Source organism: Vigna unguiculata, chromosome 10 (genome assembly GCF_037176805.1).
Source record: "Vigna unguiculata cultivar grain cowpea cultivar isolate G323 ecotype 2 chromosome 10, ASM3717680v1, whole genome shotgun sequence".
NCBI classification, from domain to species: domain Eukaryota; kingdom Viridiplantae; phylum Streptophyta; class Magnoliopsida; order Fabales; family Fabaceae; genus Vigna; species Vigna unguiculata.
The window spans coordinates 45,849,469-45,873,473 of NC_140801.1; the positions used below are offsets into that span (position 1 = coordinate 45,849,469).

At 32.5% G+C, this 24,005-nt stretch overlaps 2 protein-coding genes across 6 annotated transcripts in view; both read left to right on the forward strand.

Moving 5' to 3' along the window:
- The first annotated feature begins 1,833 nt into the window (after positions 1–1,833).
- The window catches only part of LOC114165931 (uncharacterized), a 28,585-nt gene continuing 6,413 nt past the window's right edge, over positions 1,834–24,005 (forward strand). Inside the window, exons 1-7 of one of the 5 annotated variants that reach the window (XM_085668263.1) lie at positions 1,890–2,055; positions 5,089–5,255; positions 10,902–11,004; positions 14,341–14,499; positions 16,285–16,454; positions 22,071–22,217; positions 22,315–23,748. The gene's annotated coding sequence lies outside the window, so the exon portion shown is untranslated. Of the gene's footprint in view, positions 2,056–5,088; positions 5,256–10,901; positions 11,005–14,340; positions 14,500–16,284; positions 16,455–22,070; positions 22,218–22,314; positions 23,749–24,005 lie in introns of those variants that run through there. The other 4 variants (XM_085668266.1, XM_085668265.1, XM_085668264.1 and 1 more) reach the window with 4 other exon arrangements.
- LOC114165935 (uncharacterized) lies at positions 6,821–8,521 on the forward strand. Its single transcript, XM_085667517.1, has 4 exons — positions 6,821–6,927; positions 7,123–7,708; positions 7,793–7,927; positions 8,072–8,521. The coding sequence occupies exons 1-4, from the start codon at positions 6,821–6,823 to the stop codon at positions 8,519–8,521; spliced, it is 1,278 nt and encodes a 425-aa protein (XP_085523643.1).

Consider the following 24,005-nt stretch of genomic DNA (forward strand, 5'->3'; position numbering starts at 1 on the left):
ATCAAATCTTGCTAATTAAAGAACCAAGTGAGAAAAATTCCTAAAACAAAGTTACTATGCAGAACCAATATCTCAAATCTGAGACATCCGATTGACAATCCGAACGGTCATAATGAAGAATCATATGGTGCGAACCTTGTGTCAAAGTTTCAGCCTGATCCAATGATTAATGAACCCACAGTCGTCTATTTATCGAGACTGCACAGTATGAAAATCTGAAGAATTTTCTCCCCTTTCTCTCTTCTTCTTGAATGCGTTTTTTGTCATTCAATGCTCTCACACTCTACTGACTTGGAAGCTCTCTCACTTACCCTAAATGAGTCAAATGGGTCTGACAAAGTATATAGACCTTAGCATAGTTGAGGGTTCAAAGTCTGGGAGCCCAAACCCAACAGTTTTTTCAATTTAAAATTTTAAAATAAAGGATTTATGAGTTTTTTTTTGTGTGTATATTATTCAATTCCTCATTTTTATATCTAATATGGAACTCAAATTCGGTTAATCCGAATTGAAATCAGAACTTTAATCTAAATATGTAGATGAAAAAGTACAAATGTATGTACAAATGTTAGAAAAAACGGAAAAAAAGTAAAAATTGTGAGTGATCTAAAAAATTGTATTAAAAAATATTTTAGGAGATATTAAGTTGACTAATTAAGGAAACTTTTAAAAAATTGACACCTAAGACAAAACTTTTTTAAATGATAATAATAATAATATTAGATTGACAGGAGAGTAACACTTTTCATTATCATATTTATTTATGGGCCAAAAGACCACAAAATAAAACCCAATAAAATTAATTTAATTTCTTTCTAAAGGCCCACTTTTGCTTTTGATGTCCTCAAATTTTCCGTTAATTTTTGTTCTCATATTTAGTGCCTTCATGCATCATTATGCAAAAATTTAGTTTCGGAAGTAATTTTTTAGTTAGATTACTGTTGCTGACTTTGTTGTTATAAATTAGAGTAGTGCAAAAAACAAAAAGTAGAAAATTAAACTACTGGATAATAGATAAAATAAAAGAGACAAATAGTAGATGTTTGGAAGAAAAATAAGTCAAACACCGTTAGATTAATGTTTCCTTCTTCTTCTTTTTTTTATTTTTTTTTTCTCATTTTGGAGCTTCTCCCTTTTTTATTTTGCAAATTACCATACAAGGACAAATCGAAATAAAGTTGAAGAACATTGTTCCTCGAAAGTATTTTATTTTATTTTGTCTGTCGGTGGATAGTAGTGCAACACCTTTTGACTGCTCTTTTTTTTTTTTTTTAAATTTTTGGTTAAGAGAATATATTTTAGTTTTATAGTGAATACAAAAGCCTTAAAACATTAATTTATATATATATATATATATATATATATATATATTTATATGGATAATGATATTTTAACCCACTTTTTTTTACTCACTTTTAACCCATTATTTCAATCACCATTAGATCATCTATTTTGATTCTTTTTAGTGATATGATGTGATAATTTAATGGTGATTGAAGTGCTAGGTTAAAAATGAATAAAAAAAAGTGGGTTAAAGTATCATCCTATTTATATTTAGTTGACATGATATTTTCAACGAGTGATATGTATCATTGTGAAGGAAAATTATTTTTTTGATAATTGTTTGTAGTGAATTTAACAAAGTTTTCATAAATAAAATAAAAATAAAATAATATTTTATTACCTAAATAAGTAATTCGTGAAAATTTATAATAAAAATCTTTCTTAACTTACCATTTTTCCAGTGTGAAAAGGCTAGGAATATGCTCTCTCTATATTTATATCATTTATTATTTATTTATTATCTATATTTGAGTGAAATTTCATACCTGCCATCGCGAATTTAAAATTTGTTTGCATTGTGCGAGTTAAATTCAACTGCACATTTATTTTTTTTATCAAATTACAAATGCTTAGGTAATGAATGTAAGTGCAAAGCTACAAACCCTAAGCCCTCTTTATAAGATCCGCCGCATCTGAGCACAAGATCTGAGTACATAGCAAGAATTATGAAGTTCAGCAGAGTTTAGTAGCAATTTGTTGCAACTAATCGAGGTACATTCCCTAATTTCTTTATTTTTCTTTTGAAGGTTGTTCAGAAACCTTTAGAAAATATTTACTTCAAGCATTTTCTGTGTTCACTTCCAAAGAAGGTGAAAATATGTATGATTAAAGATTAGAAAACATTTTCTTTAAAAATGTCTTAAAAAGCATGCCAAAATTTGGATTTATTTTTCATTATCTATTTTCTTTGTGTGTTCCTATCAATTGAAACCATTACAGCCCCTTATCACTACTACTAAATCCCCAACCAACCATCACTCCCTCCAGAGTCGTTAATGGTTCTGTCACCAGTTTTGAAGCCATTGGTGACCATGTTTATTACTATGACATCATCCAGACAACCATAAACTCTTTTCTAGAGGCTAGTTGGTGTCAAATCACAGTTTTTTGCAATGGGGAGGTATCTGATGAGGATGGTGGTTTGAAGTAAGGAATGACACTAGGCATGCTTGACAGTGGTGAGCGACGCAAGTTAGAAAAGAGTGGTGAGACAAACAAATATCGAAATGAAAACTATTTTTAGAACATCAAAACAAGAATATTAGATATTTCCCCAGAAAAGAGTGGCGAGACAAACAAATATCGGAATGAAAACTATTTTTAGAACATCAAAACAAGAATATTAGATATTTCCCCAACCAAATGCTCCGTTAGAGTTATTTAGTTATTTGATTGGAAGTGTTCCTTTGTTTTTACATACATGGGTTTAGTTTGGTCTCCTCATTTTTTGTATTTATTTTCTTTTTTTAATAATATTTTTCATGTGATGACAAATGATTGATATATGCTGGGTGTCAATTTATCTTAGCGGTCAAGGTACACAGTATTGCCTAACATGAATTTATAAAAAAAAATGCCCACATAGTCTTTAAGTATCAATATTAAAATAGTTTCCTTGATAGTATAAGTAATCTGAGTTGATTTGTATGAAATGAAATATAGGTGAAACGTTAGTTTCTTGATTCTTTTGGTGTTCACTTTGAAAATTGTTGTTAACAAAATTTTAAGTTATGATTCTTTTGGTGTTCACTTTGAAAATTGTTATTAGCAAGATTTTAAGTTATGCTTGTGGTCGCATCTATGTTGTGTTGTGGTTATTGTGGGACACATAAAGTGATATGATGTGGTAGAGAATCACTTCAAAACAGTGTCAAGTAATGTTAAACCTTGTCTTGTTTGTAAGTTGGCTTGGATAAATTTGGAGAAGAAAAACAACTAGGTTCACTTCCATATTTTTCTTATTTTTCATTGTATCAATCAATCAAATCAATTATGATTCAACTCAATGTAGTCCTAAGTGGTTTCAATTAAATAAATTCTATTTTAACTATTAATTTTATGTATTTTTTATGAAGTTTTTTTAATATAAGACACTATGTAACTATAAAATAAACTATACAATAATCCAAAATTGGATTTTAAAGAGCGAGCTATAGTGGAGTGGAATGACCCTTGCATGCTATTCCATAGCGAAGTGGTTTAATGTAGAGGTCTGAGCAGACAGGATAGCGACACCATGGGTTGATTCTGTAAAAAACCCTTTTAATAGTGACATTTTGGGCTTTTTTTTTTTAGGATTTCAATTTCGGAACATGAAGATAATAAACGTATAAACACATTAAAAATAGTAGTCTGTACTTTAGAGAATAAGATAAAGAAAAAAAAGGAAAAATAATATAGTAATTTCATAAATATATAAATTTATATGGAATCCCATTATTTCCCCATCAAAATCAGCAATCTTATTGAGATTAATTCATATCGATATTCCTACTTATGAGAATTTAAGGGAAAGAGAGATCGACATTGTTTCTGTTTGCTGTCATTGTTGTCAGCATAATGGAACATCACAACATCTATTTTTTCAGTGTTCTTTGGCAGTCAAACTTTGGAATTGGCTTAGCGGTTTGATTCAGATTAATATTGGAATGGAATTGAGAGTAATAGTTCCAATGCAATTTACTACCTTTACTATTGTTCGTTGGAGGCTTTTGAATTGGTGGTTAAATTGTATGGGCCTGCTTAAGGAGAGGGGGTTGGAGGTTTACATATATATATAGAGAGGGTAATAGATTTGCTGACTTACTTGCCTTCTTTTCTTAGTATTTATTTTTCTAGGGACACATACCATTTACTATTTTATAGGTTTTTGGTTTTTGTTGATGGGTTTGGTTTCCCCCATCCATAATCTTGTATATGTTTTTTTTTTCCTTCTAATAATCTAATATGTTGCAGATAATTGATGTTATCTGGGGTACTATCCTAGTTAGGATAGTACATAGCATAGTGCTATTGCATACTTGCTTTTAATAAAAAAGGGGTTTGGATGTATGCTAATTTCATGAATAAAGTTAGCTATATGTATAGAAGTTTCGTTTGGTTTCAAAATTGGATCCACAAGTGAATTAAAATTTTGTTCTTTTCTAATTCACGGTATTTTGGTATGATTTTTTTGTCGTTTCCATATGACTGGCCTGCTTATACTTTACTTCAAAAGATTTCAAGTGCTATGACAACTTGAAAGGCAATGTGCAGTAAGGGAGATTATACTTATTTTTAGTTCATTATATTACTTCATAATGTAATTGAAAATTCAAGATCAAGGGTTGTAATTTAGGTAGACCAATCAAATATGTTTGAAGTTATCCTCAACGGTATAGTTTTGTCCTTACACAATCTCTGGATCCCTCTTATTCTGATGTGTATTCAATTCATTCATGTGTCATTTTGGAATCTTCTAGTAATCACCTGTTATTCCTGCCTCATTTTATTTTTTTTGCATCAACAAACACTCCATACTCACACAGGGGTTTTTACATTTTCTGTCTCCCCCTTAGTTTTTCTTAGAGTGTTCAGAATGTTGTGATGGATTTTTTTTTGCCAGGAGGAGAAAACAGCTTGATTAATGTTATAAACTTAAGAGCTTATTGCTGAAAATGCTTTATAAACAATATAGTTGATTAATGTGGTGTGTATAAATGTAAAATTTCCTTTCTTGCTCTCACTCAACATTTTTTGACCCAGATATACTTCCTGTGTTATATTCTCTAAAATGGACACAAACATGTTCCAATCAGATGATTCAAGGAAATTCTATTGTCCAATACTGGGTTTGAAAGTTTTTGTTCTAGATAGCAACTTGAGATGCCTTACAGCTGTGCCAAACATGCTTCAAACCCTTGGATATGAAGGTAAGTGGCAGTGAACGCATATTTCTAAAAGCTAAAAGTTACTTTTCTTTTATATATACATGGCTTATATACAGTTTAATTGCATTGAAATATCTTTGCAACTTCAACTTCAGATGTTCCTCAATGTCATATATTAACTTTGAAAGTCAGTATGATTATTTGTAGTGAATCAAATTATCATAACTTAATCTTTGAAGCTCAATATGATTATTTGCACGTTTTAGTTAAACATTAGTAAGGCACGTGCACAATTAGATGTTAACATTAGTTAAAAATTTGAGTTGAGGGTTATGTTAGAATTAGAAAGGTTTCTTACCATTAGTAAAACATGTGAGCTGAGGGTTATGTTAGGATTAGAAATGGTTCTTAGCATTCATAAAAATCTAAGCCGAGGGGTTAGAATTAGAAAGGGTCTTTGGTAAGAACCCTAGGGACTAAACGTGGTTTGGTGAACCAAGAGAGAATCCGTAATCCAAAGGTATTAACTGTAATCACAGAACGACGAAGAAGTTGGTGGTAAGTGCTTTCATTTGGTCGACGAAGAAGTGAGGTTAGTCATTTATTGTTTTTAAATTTCTTTCATTGAATGTTCGCTTTGCTCTTCCTTGGCTCTTTCGTTGAATGTTCAATTTGTTTAGTTTGTGAATATATTTGAAATGTAGGGCTGGAAATGGGGTTCGCGGTTGTGTTCCATCACATGGGTAGGTTTGAAAGGAATATGAGATTGAAATATGTTAGGGGTGAAATCCATGTGGTTAAGGGTATCGATCCAGATTTTTGTTCATTCTTTGAAGCATTAGGCATTCTCAAGGAGTTTAAATACGTTGGAGATGTTAAACTTTGGTGGAAGGGCCCAAAATAAAATTTGTTAAACAATCTAAGGTTGTTGAGTGATGATAAGGAGGCATTAGCGTTGGCTAAGTATGCAGATGATAGGAACGAAGAGGTTGATATATATGTTCAGCACGTTTTTTGTCAGCCTGAAGTAGTTCATTTTATTGATGGTCCTGGAATGGATGAAGAAGTGGGTTAGGCATAAGTGGGGTTGAGGCACAATTGGGGGTTGAGGCAGAAGTAAGAGGTGAGGGTGATGTGGTTGGTGAGTCAGAAGTAGGAGTTGAGGGTGATCTGGTTGGTGAGGCAAAACAGGGGTGTGAGGCACAAATGGGCAGAGAGGCACAATTGGGGGTTGAGGCAGAAGTAGGAGTTCAGGGTGATTTGGTTGGTGAGGTAGAATTGGGGAGTGAGGCACAAGTGGGAGGTGATGAGGATGGGGATGGTCAGCCAGATGTCATAGTTAAGGATGTGTCTGATAAGGATGAAGGTTTTTTTGTAGATAAACTAGATGATAGTGAAGAAAAAGGGTGGCAGATGATGATGATGATGGATTTGGGATGGACATTGAGCCACCTGTTAGAAATATTGGGTCTATTTTGGATAGGTGGAAAGCAATGAAACGAAATTCAAGCATTGTGAGGAGTAAAAAAGATGTTGGAGCTAGTTCATTTGTAAGTAATGTTGAAGTTGGACAACATGACATAAGTGATGAATAAGATACTGATGAGATGGATTCAGATGTTAATAGTGATGAGGGTGTTGGTCATGATGGGCCCAAAATTTCCAGATATAGAGCTGAAGATATGACAAAGGACTTCAAGTTCAAATTAGGAATGTGATTTTCTTCTTTGAAGGATTTTAAACAAGCATTAATGGAGCATAGTGTTTTAAATGGTAAAGAAGTTCAATTTGTTAAAAATGATCAGAAGAGAGTTAGGGTTGTCTGTAAAAAAAGGTGGTTTCTTAATGATGGCGAGCAAGGTTGGTGGTAGGGAAACCTTTCAGATTAAGACATTGGTTGGCGTCATAGGTGTGACAAGGTTTTTGGGAATAAAAATGCTAATAAGGATTGGATAGCACAAGTGTTAGTAGACAGATTTATGAATGTGGGTGTAATGACAGTAAGTCAAATTATTGACGAGATCAAGAAGACATACAATGTTGGCATAACCCCTTGGAGGGCTGGGAAAGCAAAGCAAATAGTAATGGACTGTTTGGTAGGGGATGGACAAAGACAATACAGTCGCTTACATGATTATGTAGTTGGATTGGTGAGAGTAAAGGCTGGAACATTTAAAATTAAGATAAATCGGCCTCAAGCAAGTTTTCCACCAAGGTTTGGCTGTTTCTACATGTGCTTAGAAGGTTGTAAGGCTGGTTTTTTGGTTGGGTGTAGGCCCTTTATAGGGGTTGATGGATACCACTTGAAAACAGCTTATGGTGGTCAATTTTTGGTTGCAGTGGAGATGGACCCCAATGACCAATATTATCCACTCGTATTTGTTGCTGTAGAGAATGAATGTAAGGAGACGTGGAGGTGGTTTCTTTCACTATTGCTAGAAGATGTTGGGGACGTTGAAAATCATCGTTGGGTTTTTATCTCAGATCAACAAAAGGTGAACTACTTACATGCACTGGAATTTTATACTATGATAATTAATTGATACTATATTCTTATATACAATTATTCATTTTTGTAGGGACTTATGACAGTATTTGATGAAATCTTGAATGGGGTGGATCATCGTTTCTGTTTGATGCATCTGTATAGCAATTTCAAGAAGAAATTTGGTGGTGGGGTAGTTATCAGAGACCTTATGATGGGGGCAACAAAGGCAACTTTCTACGTAGGTTGAAAAAAAAAAGATGGTGAGTTAAGAAACATTAACCCTAAAGCATATAATTGGTTAATTGGCATTCCTAGAAGTGCATGGTGTAAGCATGCATTCAACATTTATCCTATATGCGATGTTTTAAAGAATAACCTGTCTAAGTCATTCAATAGTACTATCTTATTGGCTAGGGATAAACCAATCATTATTATGATGGAATGGATTAGGTCATACACAATGAGTAGATTTGCAACACTTAGAGAAAAATTAAATGCATATTCTGGTACTGTTATGCCTAAGCCACAAGAAAGGCTTGATAGGGAAGTGGAAAAAAGTGGGAATTGGCTTCCAGTGTGGGCAGGGGGTGCTAAGTTTGAAGTAACTCAAGAGTTCACCATGGAGAAGTTTGTGGTAGATCTAAGTAAGCATAGTTGCACTTGTTATTTTTGGGATTTGGTGGGCATTCCTTGTAGACATGTTGTGGCAACAATTAACTACAAAGTAGAAAAACTTGAAGCTTATGTCCATGCGTATTATAAAAGGGCTACTTATGAGGCTTGCTATAGTCCAGAAATAACCCTAATCAATGGACAATAACTTTGGCCTAAAAGCAACCAACCTGAACTACTCCCACCCATATACAAAACACTACCTGGCAGGCCGAAAAAACTAAGAAGAAGGGAAGTTGATGAACATGTCAGTCATTCTAAACTTTCAAAGAAAAATCTTATCATGAAGAGCAACAAGTGTAAGCAGTTGGGACACAACATTAGGAGTTGTAGAAAGGGAATCAGACATAGAAAGGGAAGAACACACACTCTACCTCTTATTCAACTTGTTTTCGTTTAAACAATACAAATCTTAATCTGTAATACATACCCAATTCACAAGGACAAACATAAAGAACTCCAACTGTTAGTGGAGCTAGCAGCGCTGCAGGACCATCTAACTAAAGCTCCACTAGTAGAAGAAGATCCACACCCAGGGTTGCTGCAAACATGAACCAAGGAGAAAGACCACCAACAACACAAAGCAGAAGCATGGCGGCACAAGTCATAGGGTCTCAAGCAAGTACTGGAACTTCTGCACAACCCACGTGAAATTGAAGTAGGAATCAAACTTTTTTTGTTGGTTTTAATGGTGGACTACTTTTTTGTACCAGTGGGCATAATGATAGTGGACAACTTTTTGGATTAAAGCAATAGTATAACTTATTGTATTCAGATTTATAGACCACTTGTTTGGTGTGGAATACTTTATTCAGTGTAATCCTAGGGACCACTTTGACGTTGCATTCAAACTTTTGTTTTGTGATAATTGATTACTTTTTTGTTTTGATAATTGATGATAGAAGTGTATTTTTTTACATGACTATAGTCAAAGGAAAACTTACATGTATATTATAGCAAGAGGGAGATAAAGATGGTAGGTATATAATTGATAATGTACTAAGAAAAGGGAAAATGGAAACAACAGCTGGTGAGCAAAAGAAGAATAAAAAATCACCTCACAGGATAGCGCTTTTGGCACTAGGTCAAAAATGCTGGATTTTGTTCAGTAAAAATGAATTCATAAATTACAACACAACTGTTTGTATTTTAAAATGAATTCAATTGTAATCACATGACTCTTTTTGGTAACCACCATAGACCTCAAATCTGAAATAAGTACCATCAGCTCTCCACTTTGCAAAGCACCATTAATAACACGCACAAATCAGAAAATTCAATGCCAAAATCACACAGCTATCACCACCAGTAACACGATGCAATTAACAACACATTTGAACTTCTCATCTCATTCATTAATAACATATTACAAATACAGAACACTTCCCCACCAAAAGTTAGCTTAAACATACTTAACCATTAAAGTTTCAGACATAAGTAATCATTGCTAAAGAGTACTAAGTAAAAAACTAATTACAATTGAACTTAAACAACAACATAAACACCAAGACAATTGTTAATGTCCACAATAAAAGAAAAAAAATTGCAGGAATCTCTCAAACTTTTTCTTTTCTTGCAATTTACTCTTCAACTTCTCACTTTTCTTTATCAACTCTAATATAACTTTCTCCTTTTCCAAACACACTTAATCTTCTTCAACTCTTGTTCTACCGCTGTCTTAAAATTCAGGTTTGTTCCCTTGAAATTTAGATTCCTCTTCATTAACCCATTCAAAGAATTTACAATCAGCATTCGACTGAAAAAAAAAAAAAAACACAAAACCATTAGCACAAGAAACGAAATCAAGTTCGCCCAACAAATATGAAATTTGTCACTTACAAGCCCAATTTCTACATCTCCAAAATAATCTCCCCTTGTTTTTCACAGTTGTTGCCTTTAGGAGCAGTAATCTTTCCCCACACCCACACACTTTGGATGACATATCCGACAACGACGCACAACTTTGTGACATTTTCGAACCATTATTCCTCTGCGTATAATGAATTCCTCTGCTCCCACTTTTCATCACCCTACAACGATGTTCATACATGAATTTTGACTGGCAATGTTTCCCTCGCACCAACACGAACAACCCAATATACTCACCAAGCCTCCACAGGTTTTAGGGTTTCAGAAACAACTCAAATCTCTCTTTTAAAACGGTAATAAAATTTCAAAACCACGTGTTGGGTAAAAAAATCCTCTCAGCTAAAAACGAGATCCTGACATGGCCATCCGTTAGCCAGATGTCAATTAAAACTAACAACGTTTAAACTTGAAGACTAATTCTATCTAATTCAAAATGTAGAGGACTAAAATAGAACAAACGTTAGGTGAGGGACAAAAACCAAAAATCACCAATACTTTAGGAACGAAAAACATAATTAACCCTATTATTTATATTAAGTTTATTTTAGGAAAATTTATAATAAAAAATAAAATAAAGACAAAATAAAAAATTAATGGAGACATTAGTTTATAAAAGAGTTTAGGGTTCTTCTTGTGACTAAGATTTTTTCACCATGTAGATTATCACGAAAGTGGTGAGGGGAAAGAAATACAAAGAGATAGATTGGAAAACACATAGATTGCGATTGAAATATACATTCTCGCAATCTCTCACAGATCAAGGTTAGTATGTTATATTTATGATTTCTCTTATGATGTTTCTCCCAAATTAAGTTTATCCCAAATTAATGTAAACCTACTTACAATTTTATATATTCTTTTATGAAATTAATATAACCCTTACTTATGAAATTTAGGGATTTTGTGTTTTCCGCTGCGTATGGTAAATTTTTTAAAGTTATGAATTTATACAATGTTGTTTATTTAATTAAAGTGGTATGAGTTTGTTTGTTATGTTTTGCAGTGTGATAATTGTGATTTGTGAAGATAAATCATTTTCTAGATAGGTGAGAGGTGATAAATTTATATTATAGAAAGATTAAAGATTATGATAAAGAGTTAAAGAATTAATTTTTTTTAAAGAGGAAGGTTTGTGATAAAGATGAAAAAAAAATGCATCTACGTTAACTAAACTTGAGAAATTTCATGAGAACCAAACATTCAAGACAATGAAAAACAAATATCTAAATGTCCTAGAGTTACATATAATTAGTTTAAAAGTTCATTACAACACGATATGGGAAAAACGTCATCAAATTTGACAATAATCACCAAATCAAATTGATGAGGTACAAAATACTTATCTAGAATGGTACTCTATTGGATAATCTGTATAAAACATAAATTAGAAGGATTTCTGAGGCATGAAAGATCATTGTCCTTAAGGATTTATCCGCTGTATATGCACAAATCCCCCAGGATACAACAAGAACATCTCAAATATCCCGAGGATCTCATAATCTAGCAAGATAAACAACTCTTTACAGAGTATCAATAAATCCAGAATCTCAAACAAAGAGTACATAAAATAATAATAGAGAATAGAAAGAAGAAAGGAGAAAAAAGCCTCAAGGTGTGTCTTAGGAGGAAGCATAAAACACTTATTTATAGGTGGAGAAAGGGGTTGAGAGGACAACAACAGTCAAAACATTGATGTTGATATAAATACCAAATCAAAACAGTAGCAACAACGGTCATATTTGTTATAAGGCCCAAATTGAAATTGTTTTATCAATAATGACCAAAACAAAACTACTCTAACTATAATGGCCAAAATGCAACAAAATATTTTACAATAAACTAGATTTTACAACATATTCGTGATTTGATATCATGATATAATAATGAATGATAGTCATATTTATTTGGATTTTGATACGTGTGTTTGTTTTTAGTAGAGGAAATGAAGAGAGAAAATAAAGAGTTTTTCTTACCTAAAAAAAATTTTATATATAAAATTTAATTTGAAATCCTTAAATATTTTGTTACTGGCTATAAAGGAACATGTTAGATATAAAGTTAACCCGATCCATCATGGGTTTGGATTGGGTTGGATTGAAATTTTTTTACAAATTTCGATAGGGTTAATTTTTGATCCAACCTACTTAGAACCCGCTCACTCGGATTAAACCCCGTGGTGAGCTGAGTTGACTCACCAACCCACAAATAAAGGGTTTCACAAATATTTTTTATTATATTAGACTTTGTATTTGGGTCGGGTTAGGTTATTTTTCTAGCTAACACATTGATAATTTGTATTTTTGTGATTTTTGTTTGTATATGGAGTTTAACATTCTTTTGGGTTGTATTTGAATTATATTGAAGTATAGTTAGATTTTAATCATAATTATAATTTTGTTTTTTTGAGACCGAAAAAAATTGTATTCTTTTTAATTGAGTCAGTGAACCAACCCGTTTAATCCATCAACTCGTGGTGGACCGGGTCATGTTCAAAATTTGTTAACTCGTTAATAAGTGAGTCGGGTTAGGTTGACTCATTAAGTAGTCAACCGTAGTGCGTCGGACAAAATATTCGTTTTGACATCCCTATGACTTATTAAAAAGATAAACTTTAAGAGAAAAAAGGTGAAATGTTACCTAAGAGTAATCTTACAAATAAATAAAAGGTTAAAATATCTTTTTGGTCCCAATTTTCGTCAAGTTTTTTCAAATAAGTCCTAATTTTGGTTTTGTGTTCAAATAGGTCCTAATTTTCGTCAATTTTGTTCAATTGGGTCCTTTTATGCTAACACCGTTTAAATCATTAACGGTCATGAACAGTGACTGCCCGTGTCACTTTGTGATTTTTTTGAATTTTTTTATTTTTATTGAATATTTTTGAATTTTTTTTAAATGTATACGTGTCAACACAGTAGCGTGCCACGTGTCACTTCGTGGTTTTTTTGATTTTTTTTTTTGAATTTTTTTTGAATTTTTTTTAAAATTTTTATAAATGTTCACATGTCAACACATTAGCGTGCCACGTGTCAAAGTCAATGTTCTATATCCAATTTGGTCCCTATATTTATTATTTTTGTTCAATTTAGTCTCAATTTTTGTTTAAAATTGACCAATTTTGTCCCTGTCAAAGATGTGACCAAATTTAATTTTTATATCAAATTTATAATGATGTGAATTTTAATATATTATATAAAAATATTTAATAAAAAATGTGAATTTTAATATAAAAATTAAATTTGGTTAATGTTAACAAAAATTGGACCTAATTGAACAAAAATAACAAATATTGAGACCAAATTGAATATAGAACATTGACTTTGACACGTGACATAGTATTGGGTTGACACGTGGACATTTATAAAAATTTTTAAAAAATTTTAAAAAAAATTCAAAAAAACCACGAAGTGACACGTGGCACGCTACTGTGTTGACACATGTACATTTAAAAAATAAATTTAAAAAATTAAAAAAATATAAAAAAAATCACAAAGTGACACGTGGCAGTCACTGTTCATGACCGTTAATGATTTAAACAGAGTTAGCAAAAAAGGAGCTAATTGAACAAAATTGACGAAAATTAAGACCTATTTGAACACAAAACCAAAATTAGGACTTATTTAAAAAAACTTGACAAAATTTAGGACAAAAAAAATATTTTAACCTAAATAAAATAATCTAAAAATTTGAAAGTCAGAAAATAACATATATATTTTAACTAAATTACTCGGATAATCCCACTCTAATAAAAATATATCGTCTTTACATTTAAAAACTTTTTAATTAAATTTTAATTTTTAAAAAATGTCTCAATTAACTCTTTTAAAAAAAATAAATTACCACGCTGCCGATATGCATTATTGTGAAAGGCTAGGAACACACTTTCCTTCTCTCATCTCTATATTTATATATCATTTATTATTTATATTTATTGGTTTTTAATTGACAACGTGATATCATTTATGATTCATATTAAAAATTAGCTAAAAATTCTGGATTTGAATGGAAATTTCATACCTTTGGTTACGAATTAAAAGTTTGTTTGTATTTTTGAGTTAAAGTCAACTCCCCATTTATTTACTCCACCTTATCAAATTACAGATGTTTAGGTACTAAATGTAAGTGTAAAGCTACAAACCCTAAGCCCTCTTTTTATAAGATCCGCCGCATCGGCTCTTTTGCTTGAGCACAAGATCTGAGTATTAGCAAGAATCATCAAGCTCAGCAGAGTTTAGTAGCAATTTGTTGGAACTAATTGAGGTATGTTCCCTAATTTCTTTATTTTTCTTTTGAAGGTTGTTCAGACACCTTTAGAAGATATTTACATTAAGCATTCTCTGTGTTCAATTCCAAAGAAGCTGAAGATATGTTTGATTAAAGATTAGAAAACATTTTCTTTAAAAATGTCTTAAAAAGCATGTCAAAATTTGGATTTATTTTTCATTATCTATTTTCTTTGTGTGTTCCGATCAATTGAAACCATTAGATCCCCTTATCACTACTACTACTAAATCTCCAACCAACAATCACTCCCTCCAAAGTCGTTAATGGTTCCGTCACCAGTTTTGAAGCCATTGGTGACAATGTAATTTAATGCATTTTGAGAATGTGGTAGATCTTGTGAAGAATCAAGAATGTGATCTATCCTTATGTTAATATAGCGGGTAACAATAACAGTGGAAGTATGAATTCTTCCCTTAGGAATTTTAGTATTATGAAAGCTTTTTTAGCTGATTGTCATATGAAGAAGGCAGCTCATGTAATACAAGTTAATTGGGAACCTCCTGAGTGTGGATGGGTTAAGTGTAGTACAGATGTAGCAGCTGTGAATGATGGCTTCTTGAGAGCAGCATGTAATGGGACTTTTTGAGATTATTGTGCTGCTATAATGGGTTGTTTTTGTATTTCTCTTGGTTGGTCCATGAGTTTTGAGACCAAACTTTTTGCCATTATGAATGCTATTGAGAGTAATAGTTCTAATGCAATTTACTACCTTTACTATTGTTCCTTGGAGGCTTTTGAATAGGTGTTAAATTGTAGGGGCCTGCTTAAGGAGAGCGGGTTGAAGGTTTACATATATATAGAGAGGGTAATAGATTTGCTGACTTATTTGCCTTCTTTTCTTAGTATTGATTTTTCTAGGGACACATACCGTTTACTATTTTATAGGTTTTTGGTTTTTGTTGATGGGTTTGGTTTCCCCCATCCATAATCTTGTATATATATTTTTTTTCTTCTAATAATCTAATTTGTTGCAGATTATTGATGTTATCTGGGGTACTATCCTAGTTAGGATAGTACATAGCATAGTGCTATTGCATACTTGCTTTTAATAAAAAATGGGTTTGGATGTATGTTAATTTCATGAATAAAGTTAGCTATATGCATAGAAGTTTCGTTTGGTTTCAAAATTGGATGCACAAGTGAATTAAAATTTTGTTCTTTTTTAATTCACGGTATTTTGGTATGATTTTTTTGTCGTTTCCATAGGATTGGTATGCTTATACTTTAGTTCAAAAGATTTCAAGTGCTATGACAACTTGAAAGGCAATGTGCAGTAAGGGAGATTATACTTATTTTTAGTTCATTATATTACTTCATAATGTAATTGAAAATTCAAGATCAAGGGTTGTAATTTAGGTAGACTAATCAAATATGTTTGAAGTTATCCTCAACAGTATAGTTTTATCCTTACACAATCTCTGGATCCCTCTTATTCTGATGTGTATTCAATTCTTTCATGTGTCATTTTGGAAGTCTTCTAGTAATCACCTATTATTCCCGCCTCATTTTTTTTTTGCATCAACAAACACTCCATACTCACACAGGGGTTTTTACTATTTTCTGTCTCCCCCTTAGGTTATATTAGAGTGTTCAGAATGTTGTGATGGATTTTTTTTGCTAGGAGGAGAAAACAGCTTGATTAATGTTATAAACTTAAGAGCTTATTGCTGAAAATGCTTTATAAACAATATAGTTGATTAATGTAGTGTGTATAAATGTAAAATTTCCTTTCTTGCTCTCACTCAACATTTTTTGACCCAGATATACTTCCTGTGTTATATTCTCTAAAATGGACACAAACATGTTCCAATCAGATGATTCAAGGAAATACTATTGTCCAATACTGGGTTTGAAAGTTTTTGTTATAGATAGCAACTTGAGATGCCTTACAGCTGTGTCAAAAAACAGGCTTCAAACCCTTGGATATGAAGGTAAGTGGCAGTGAACGCATATTTCTAAAAGCTAAAAGTTATTTCTCTTTTATATATACGTAGCTTATATACAGTTTAATTGCATTGAAATATCTTTGCAACCTCAACTTCATATGTTTCTCAATGTCATATATTAACTTTGAAAGTAAGTATGATTATTTGTGGTGAATCAAATTATGATAACTTAATCTTTGAAGGTCAATATGATTATTTGTTGTGAATAAAGTGATGATAAACTAATCACATTCATAATCTCTGGTGTCAAATGTTCGTTGTTTGGTGAAATACACTCAAACCTATTGTGCTGTCAGTCAATGTGATGATTTGTTTTAAATGTTAGCAATATGATATAATCATATAATACTAAGTTGTCATAACTTAAGTTGCATATGATTCTAAGTTGTCATAACTTAAGTTGCATGATAACGTGTTGGACACAAGTTTAAAAACAGTTATTGGATCCTTTTAGTTTTTCCTATAGGATGCATGGTCTTGTCTTATGGAAGCATTGTACTTTGGACACAGTTTTTTTGGAGCCTCTTTGGAGACCAAATAGCTTATATAGATATGCTTGCTTAAGTCAGTATATCTTGTTCATTAATCATTTCCTCCTGTTTTGTTATCAAAGCTTATAATGTTTGAGGGATTAGAGATCCTCCAATATGACTTGGTTCTAACATCCACAACTACGATTGTAGTCACACAATTAATAAAGAAGATTAGCTAAAAACTAACGGTTATAAAAATACAAACACAATGAAGTAAGTAAAAGATTTCCTGAAAACTTAACTCTGGCCCTGAGTATGCATATAAATTGTTTTTAATTTTATTTTATTAGTTGAGGCCAAAACTATGAGGGTATTATTTCCTCTTCTCACTACTACTATTAGTGAAGTTGATGACCTTCACATTATATAATTATTGTTTTTGATTGGTTTGTTTTTCAAAATTTCCTACTTGCACTGCTACTTGTGACTGCTTCACTTGCTTTTGAGACATTATCCATTGTCAAGGAGAAGTGGAATGAACTTAACCTTCTTGTTGAGGTTCACTTACGTGACATGGGGATATTTTGTTGTCTTAGAAGATAAGAGTATTAAAAACCAGGCCATATTTTCGTTAAGTTCTCAAATTAACTTTGGCTTGTTTTACTTGTAACAACAAATGTCATTCATGATTTGTTGACAGGGTGCAAGTTCTCTTTGATCTGTTGGATTAGTTATGTATAGTTTGATCCAAATTGCTAAACTCTATGATCATCATACATAGATACCAATGAAAGTTATCTGTAGGACTAAACTTATTTACACTTAAATCCCACTATTTATTTGGCCCTTACCCAATGTTATGGGTAAGTTTTTCATTGAACAAATGGTTAAAAGTACTCAGTCAATAACAACATGAAATTTAAAGCTAAGTTCTGAGATTTTGTGTCAGGTCTAGCATTAGTCATAGAAAACACTAAAATCTACAATTTTATAAAATCAATGTCAATGCAAGTAACGCATTAGTCAAGGATGTTTCATGATTAGTTGGAAAATTAAAAAACAACCTAGCAACCATGCAAAGTATCAATATCAAAACTAATACTTTGGTACAAATCGTAGTAGAACTAACAATAAAAGCAATAATTTGATGACAGTATATTATCATTACTGTATGCTGTTGTTTACACTGTACAAATTCTTCTTAATGCAATCCCCTGGTTCTGGCTTTATAAAATACATACAGTCTAATCTGGATATAAGTTTTAGATGGACAAGATCAAGAACTTGCAGACTAAGAATAACCACTATTTCTAAACAGAAAACTATTTCCAAACTTGACTAAAAAAATAAAGAGAGAAACTGACAAAATAATTGGATCTTGCCTCTGAAACTCATCTAGAGCAAGGCAATTAAACTTGGTATTTGATTACATGTATTCCCTAGCCTGAGATTTACTATAACATAATTATAAGATTTTTTTACTCTTGTTAATGTTTCGCCTAAACTCCTAATGGTACTAGAAAATCCAAAGCACAACATGAGTTAGATAAAAGGAAACATTTCACACATTTTGAAAGGTTAGAGCTTGAGACTTTCCTTGTTTGTCATATCTTTTTGAGGCCCGCTGCCTTCATTGTCAAAGTTCTTGGATAGTTCTTTTTTTTTCATTGACTTGGGTAGAATTTTGTCATGTTTATCTGGTTACTTCTAAAGTTGGTAATGCAGGTTTTTCATTTTCTTGGGAAGCATTCTTGAACTCTTGCTTGTTTTCAAAAGTCCTCCCTGTCCTTCAAATGTAAAGAACCAATAAATACTCTTAGACTCAAACTTGCAACAACATAAAGAATATCAAAGAAAAATACAAGTAACTTTAATGTAGACAAACCTTTGACTTAGTAGTAGAATAAATCTTAACCATCTTTCCTTCTGTGTTTTTCTCTTCTTTTTCCTTCCATTATTTTCCCTTCAATATCATTTTACTAATTGCATCTCCAGAAAAACGTGAGTACCATAGTTAACCAGATATAGCTCATAGTCCAAGAGAGACACATGTGATTCAAATTTTGTTGTTCACAAATCTATAATGCAACTCTTGTTCCCTTGAAATTTGTTGACAAAAAGAAGATGAACATCTTCTTCAATAAGGAGTTTTGATGATCAAGGTTGTCAAACTCGAGAGTTTACGTAAACTCGTGAGAGCCCAGTAAACTCGAATCGTAAACTCGTAAGAGTTTACTTCACAAAGAAAAAAAAATAATTTATATAAATAATATCCTAATTCAAACAAGTCCATAAAATTATATAACTTAAAAGTATTTGAAATAAATAAGTGCATACAAATACTGTAAAACATAAATTCAAATATCAAATGTCTATGTTTAATCCTCTAATCCTCTAATGATATCGTCATCTCCATCATCATCTTCATCTTCATCCAGCTCCTCCCCTGATGAAACATGTGCATCCTCATTGGCATTTTTACTTCTACTCTTGATAGATGAGGATGCACTTGGATTAGTATCCACTGAATTTGATGCATTTCCAGACATAGTGATCTAACTTTTAAAAAATCTGTATTGTAAAATAATTCTGTATTTAAAAAAAATATACTAATTGTAAAATAAACGTGATGGTGACGAGAAAGAGAAAAAACCAGTACAATTAGGCGAGGCGTTGACAACGGCCAGGCGAGACAGAGGTGACACGAACGCGACGGCGATGCGACAGGAACACAACGGTGACGCGAAACGAGCGCAACGGTGAGGTGACCTGGACGCGATGGCGAAGTGAGGCAGAAACAAAAAATGATGGCGAACTGTAGTGGATGGAAACGCGATGGCGAGCGCGAGGAAGAACAACTCCAGAAGCCCCACTGAACGACAACCCTAAATCGCGAAAAATTAGGTCAGTTCTCCCCCCAAAACAACCTCGTTTTCCTTTAAATTTTTCAGCCATTCGAACTCGCTCACACGCTGCAAAATCGCGATTTTACACGAGTTTAACGATCCCACTTCCGATTCCACCGATTTTACTCCAAAAACGAGTTAGCTTCCGAGTTAACTCAGAAACCAGGTGTAGGAACGCAAACTCGTCCGAGTTAGCGAGTTAACTCGCGAGTTTGATAACAATGTTGATGATGATGATGATTCATGAAGAAGTATGGAAGACTTAATGATGATACATCGAAAAATGTTGAAGACTTATGATAATCGATTATCTATGACAGTTGTGACTTAACTTTTCATATTCTTAACCTAATTTCTAAATAGGTTTCTATAAATAAAGTGGTAGACTTCATTTGGAGATATAGAAGTTAGAGAAGTCTAAGTACTTGAGAACTCTCTGGGAGGCTTTGGAAACCTAGTTTGAGTCGAGCGATAACTTTCATCAAGTGGGATCTTGAGTGATTGAGTGTTGTAGTTGTTACTAGGTGAAACTGTTCATCCTTTGTGTGATTTAGAGGAGGTGTTCACTCCTTGTGTGATTCAAGGAAGGTGTTTCTTCATTTTTTGTGTCATTCAAGAGTGGTGTTTTCTAAACCCTAAACTTTCTTATATGTGATTGTAAGTTTGGGTTAATTTAGTGATTTGAATCAATCTCTGTATGAGAGATTAATAATTGGACATAGGGTCTTTTGATTTGAACCAGTATAAATATCTTGTGCAATTTTCTCTTCTTTACTCTCTTTACTTTATTGTGATTATTAAAATAAAGGAAATAATTTTAATTGAATTTTGATATTAAAAGGAAAAGAATTTTAAAAGCACAATTTTTATGAATAACCCTATTCATCCTCCCTCTCGGTTTTTGTCCATTCACTAAAAATTGTATTGTGCGATTTTAACAAACTCAATTACTCGACCCAAAACATAATTATTGAAGCAAAATACTTACAAATGATCCAAATAAAATTTCCAATTTATGACAAAAACAATTAACCAACACTCCTACAACATGGAAGACTAGACTAGCTAAATGATTAAATTAGTGTCCCAAAACTATAAATACTTTTACAACCAATCCCACTATACATTTTTTTTTCCAGCAATCATAACCCTTTTACCACCAATTCAAGATCTATTTTCTTATTCAGTAAAAGTGGTAGAACAGACACCCTAAATACTCTATCTGTGTCAACGACATGCTCATAGTGCCAGCAAAAGCCCTAACTAACTACAAGTTGTTGTATCATGTTGCAGCCACCCAACAAGTCTCTTGGCATCAAGAGATCACCTTCAAGTTTGTTTGGGATCCTTATCATTAATCACTTGCATGAACGCACTGTTGTCGCCAACAAATCAAGTTGATCCATTAAACTAAGTATTCCTCACTAGAATTTTCACAATTAAAGAAAGAAAGGCATATAAAAAGAAGGCTAAATAGAAAAGACTAAACTAAATACTTGTTCATGGCAAAGACAAAGACTTTGCGGTGGAACACAAGCACCCACAAGAGATACTTTTGTGATTGAACAGAAGATCCCAAAAGGGGTCCATTCAATGGCCCTCGTCTTGTTGTTCACATTTTCTGTTGCCACTTATTAGAATGAATGTCGGTGGCATCCCTGGTTTTACATACAAGGGAAAAACATCTAAGATTGCACGCCAATGCAATAGCATCAGCCACATTTTTCACAATGTCAATGATCAAAAATAGCTATATACAACAACCTATGGAAGTAACCCTTTGATCAATCTGAATCCATCTTTGTTCCTTCTATATTTGGATTATGTTCTTCCACAAGGTGATAAAAAATGAAATTAAAAAAAAAAGAAAAAAAAAACTTAGAGTTTTTAAGGTATAATATATATTTTAGAATGATTAGAAAGAAAAATCTATCACATTTATAGAATATGAGAATGAAAGAGGAGGGATATTTTGAGATGAATACAAAGAGAAGAGCATTTGATGTAAGGGGCAAAAGTGGAAGAATTGAGTAATATTAATCTCAGACTATTAATAGGTGTAGGATTAGGAAAGAGTAATATGCATGTTTCAATCATATTTTGATTTTAGGGGTTTAATAATTTATAAATTTATCATGGATTATTTGTAAGTTCTTTGACTTTATATATATTGCTATCTTTGATCCTTGACATTGTGAAAAATGTGGCTGATACTATTGCAGTTTATGTGCAACCTTAGAAGCTTTTACTTTGCTATGTAAAACCATGGATGCCACCGTTAATACTGAAAAGTGGCAAGAGAAGATGTGAACAACAAGTTGAGGGCCATTGAATGGACCACTGTTGGGATCTTTTGTTCCACCACAAAGGTTTGTCTACATTAAAGTTACTTGATTTTACTTTGTTATTTTTTATGTTGTTGCAAGTTTGAGTCTAAGAGTATTTATTTGTCCTTTAAATTTGCAGGACTGAGAGGACTTTTGGAAACAAGCAAGAGTTTAAGTATGGTTCCCAAGAAAATGAAAAATTTGCATTACGAACTAAAGAAGTAACCAGATAAATATGACAAAACTCTATCCAAGTCAGTGAAGAAAAAGAGAACTATCCAAGAACTTTAACAATTTGGGTTAAGATTAGAAGTGATGAGTCCATACATAAGTATTTGATATTTGGTTTCTCCTTTAGGTGTATTAACCTCCAATTTATTTTGTAGTCAAATATCATCCATACAATAGATGGATGTATCCTCACCGAAAACTTTTCCATCAATAGCATTTTCAGCCCTTTGGCCCCCACTAACATTGTTCATAAATTCACCAGAGTCAGATGTGTAGCGTGAAACACCATATGGTTCATTATGTAGACAGAATTGATTTTTCCCAAAAGTCGATGTCTGATCACTTGAATTTAGGAAATCATGTAAAGAGTTACGTTGAGAATGCTTATGCATGCAATCACAGATATGAACATGACGGTTTTGCAATTGATGCCTTTTCCTGCTATCATTGACAGTTTGAGACAGATGCTGCGATTTCATATTCAAATCAGATGAATTTATATTGTTGTGTTGTTGAATTGGATTGACTTGTCCCAAATATTGCTGAAACAGATAAATATAAAAATATGCATAGATCATGATTCAAGTACAACATCATAATGCTCAATCTAGTGGAGACATACTAGCAGTGTATTGAAGCATAAGTTGCAAATCAAGAAATAAAGTATAATGATTTGAGAGAGAAAGAAAGAGAGTCTACTTCTCTTAATAAGACCAACTAACTTTTAAGTATAGTCTGCATATTTTGAAACACCTTGCCGCACCAATAAGGTTTCAATCATATGACTTGGTGATCATGGATTCGATAATAGAAATAAACTTTTCTCTCTCAGACCATGGTATAAGGTAAGGCTCATCATATGTAAAAGGGAATTTGTTGAAAAGAACAAATCTGGAAATGACTTTCAATGTTCTGTGTTGCAAGTCCTGCAAATTCCCAAGCTGGTTTGTTTGATTTGGAGAAGCTTTACACAAGAAAAACAACAAGTGTTACTCTTATAGCTGACAACTACAACAAAAATGACAAATAAGTAAATAAACTCAAGTCTGAGCTTACCACTAGTTGCAGCCAATTCAGCACCTCCGAAGAACTTAATATGGGAATCATAAGTCCGGCTAAGCCTTTTCCTACCTAGCATTAATGTTTCACTTTTTTCCCCCTATTGTATGATTATCTTCTCTTATTATGAGACTTTGGAGAGTCTGCAGTCCAGTGCTCATAAATGACTGACATTCTCTAACAAATAATAAATCTCGTTAGGACAGGCTGGAATTCATGGTTCTGATACCTTGTTAAGAAGTGGACTTTAGCCTAATTCAGCCCTACAAGACTCGCTTCTAAGGTATGGTTTACATTCACTTATATACTATAAAATTGTCTTATCTCTTGTCGATGTGAGATCTTTTTACTCTTGTTTCACCATTTTTATCAAGAAGCCAAAATGTTAGATAAGTTTCAGGTTAACTTGGTGGTAAAAGTGGAAGGGACGGAGGCGAAAATATTTCCCTTCCTAATGGGTCAATTGTGGATCCCCCACATACCCCTTGCCATGAAAACTACATTTTTTGTGGATTCTCCACATCCCCCTTGCCATGAAAA

Bases quoted from the DNA above. Each gene is read 5' to 3' on its own strand.
- LOC114165935 (XM_085667517.1), top strand. From the start codon at position 6,821: ATGGATTCAGATGTTAATAGTGATGAGGGTGTTGGTCATGATGGGCCC. The intron at 7,709-7,792 runs GTGAACTACTTA...TCATTTTTGTAG, and splicing joins TTATCTCAGATCAACAAAAG to GGACTTATGACAGTATTTGA. The intron at 7,928-8,071 runs GCAACTTTCTAC...GATGTTTTAAAG, and splicing joins TTATGATGGGGGCAACAAAG to AATAACCTGTCTAAGTCATT.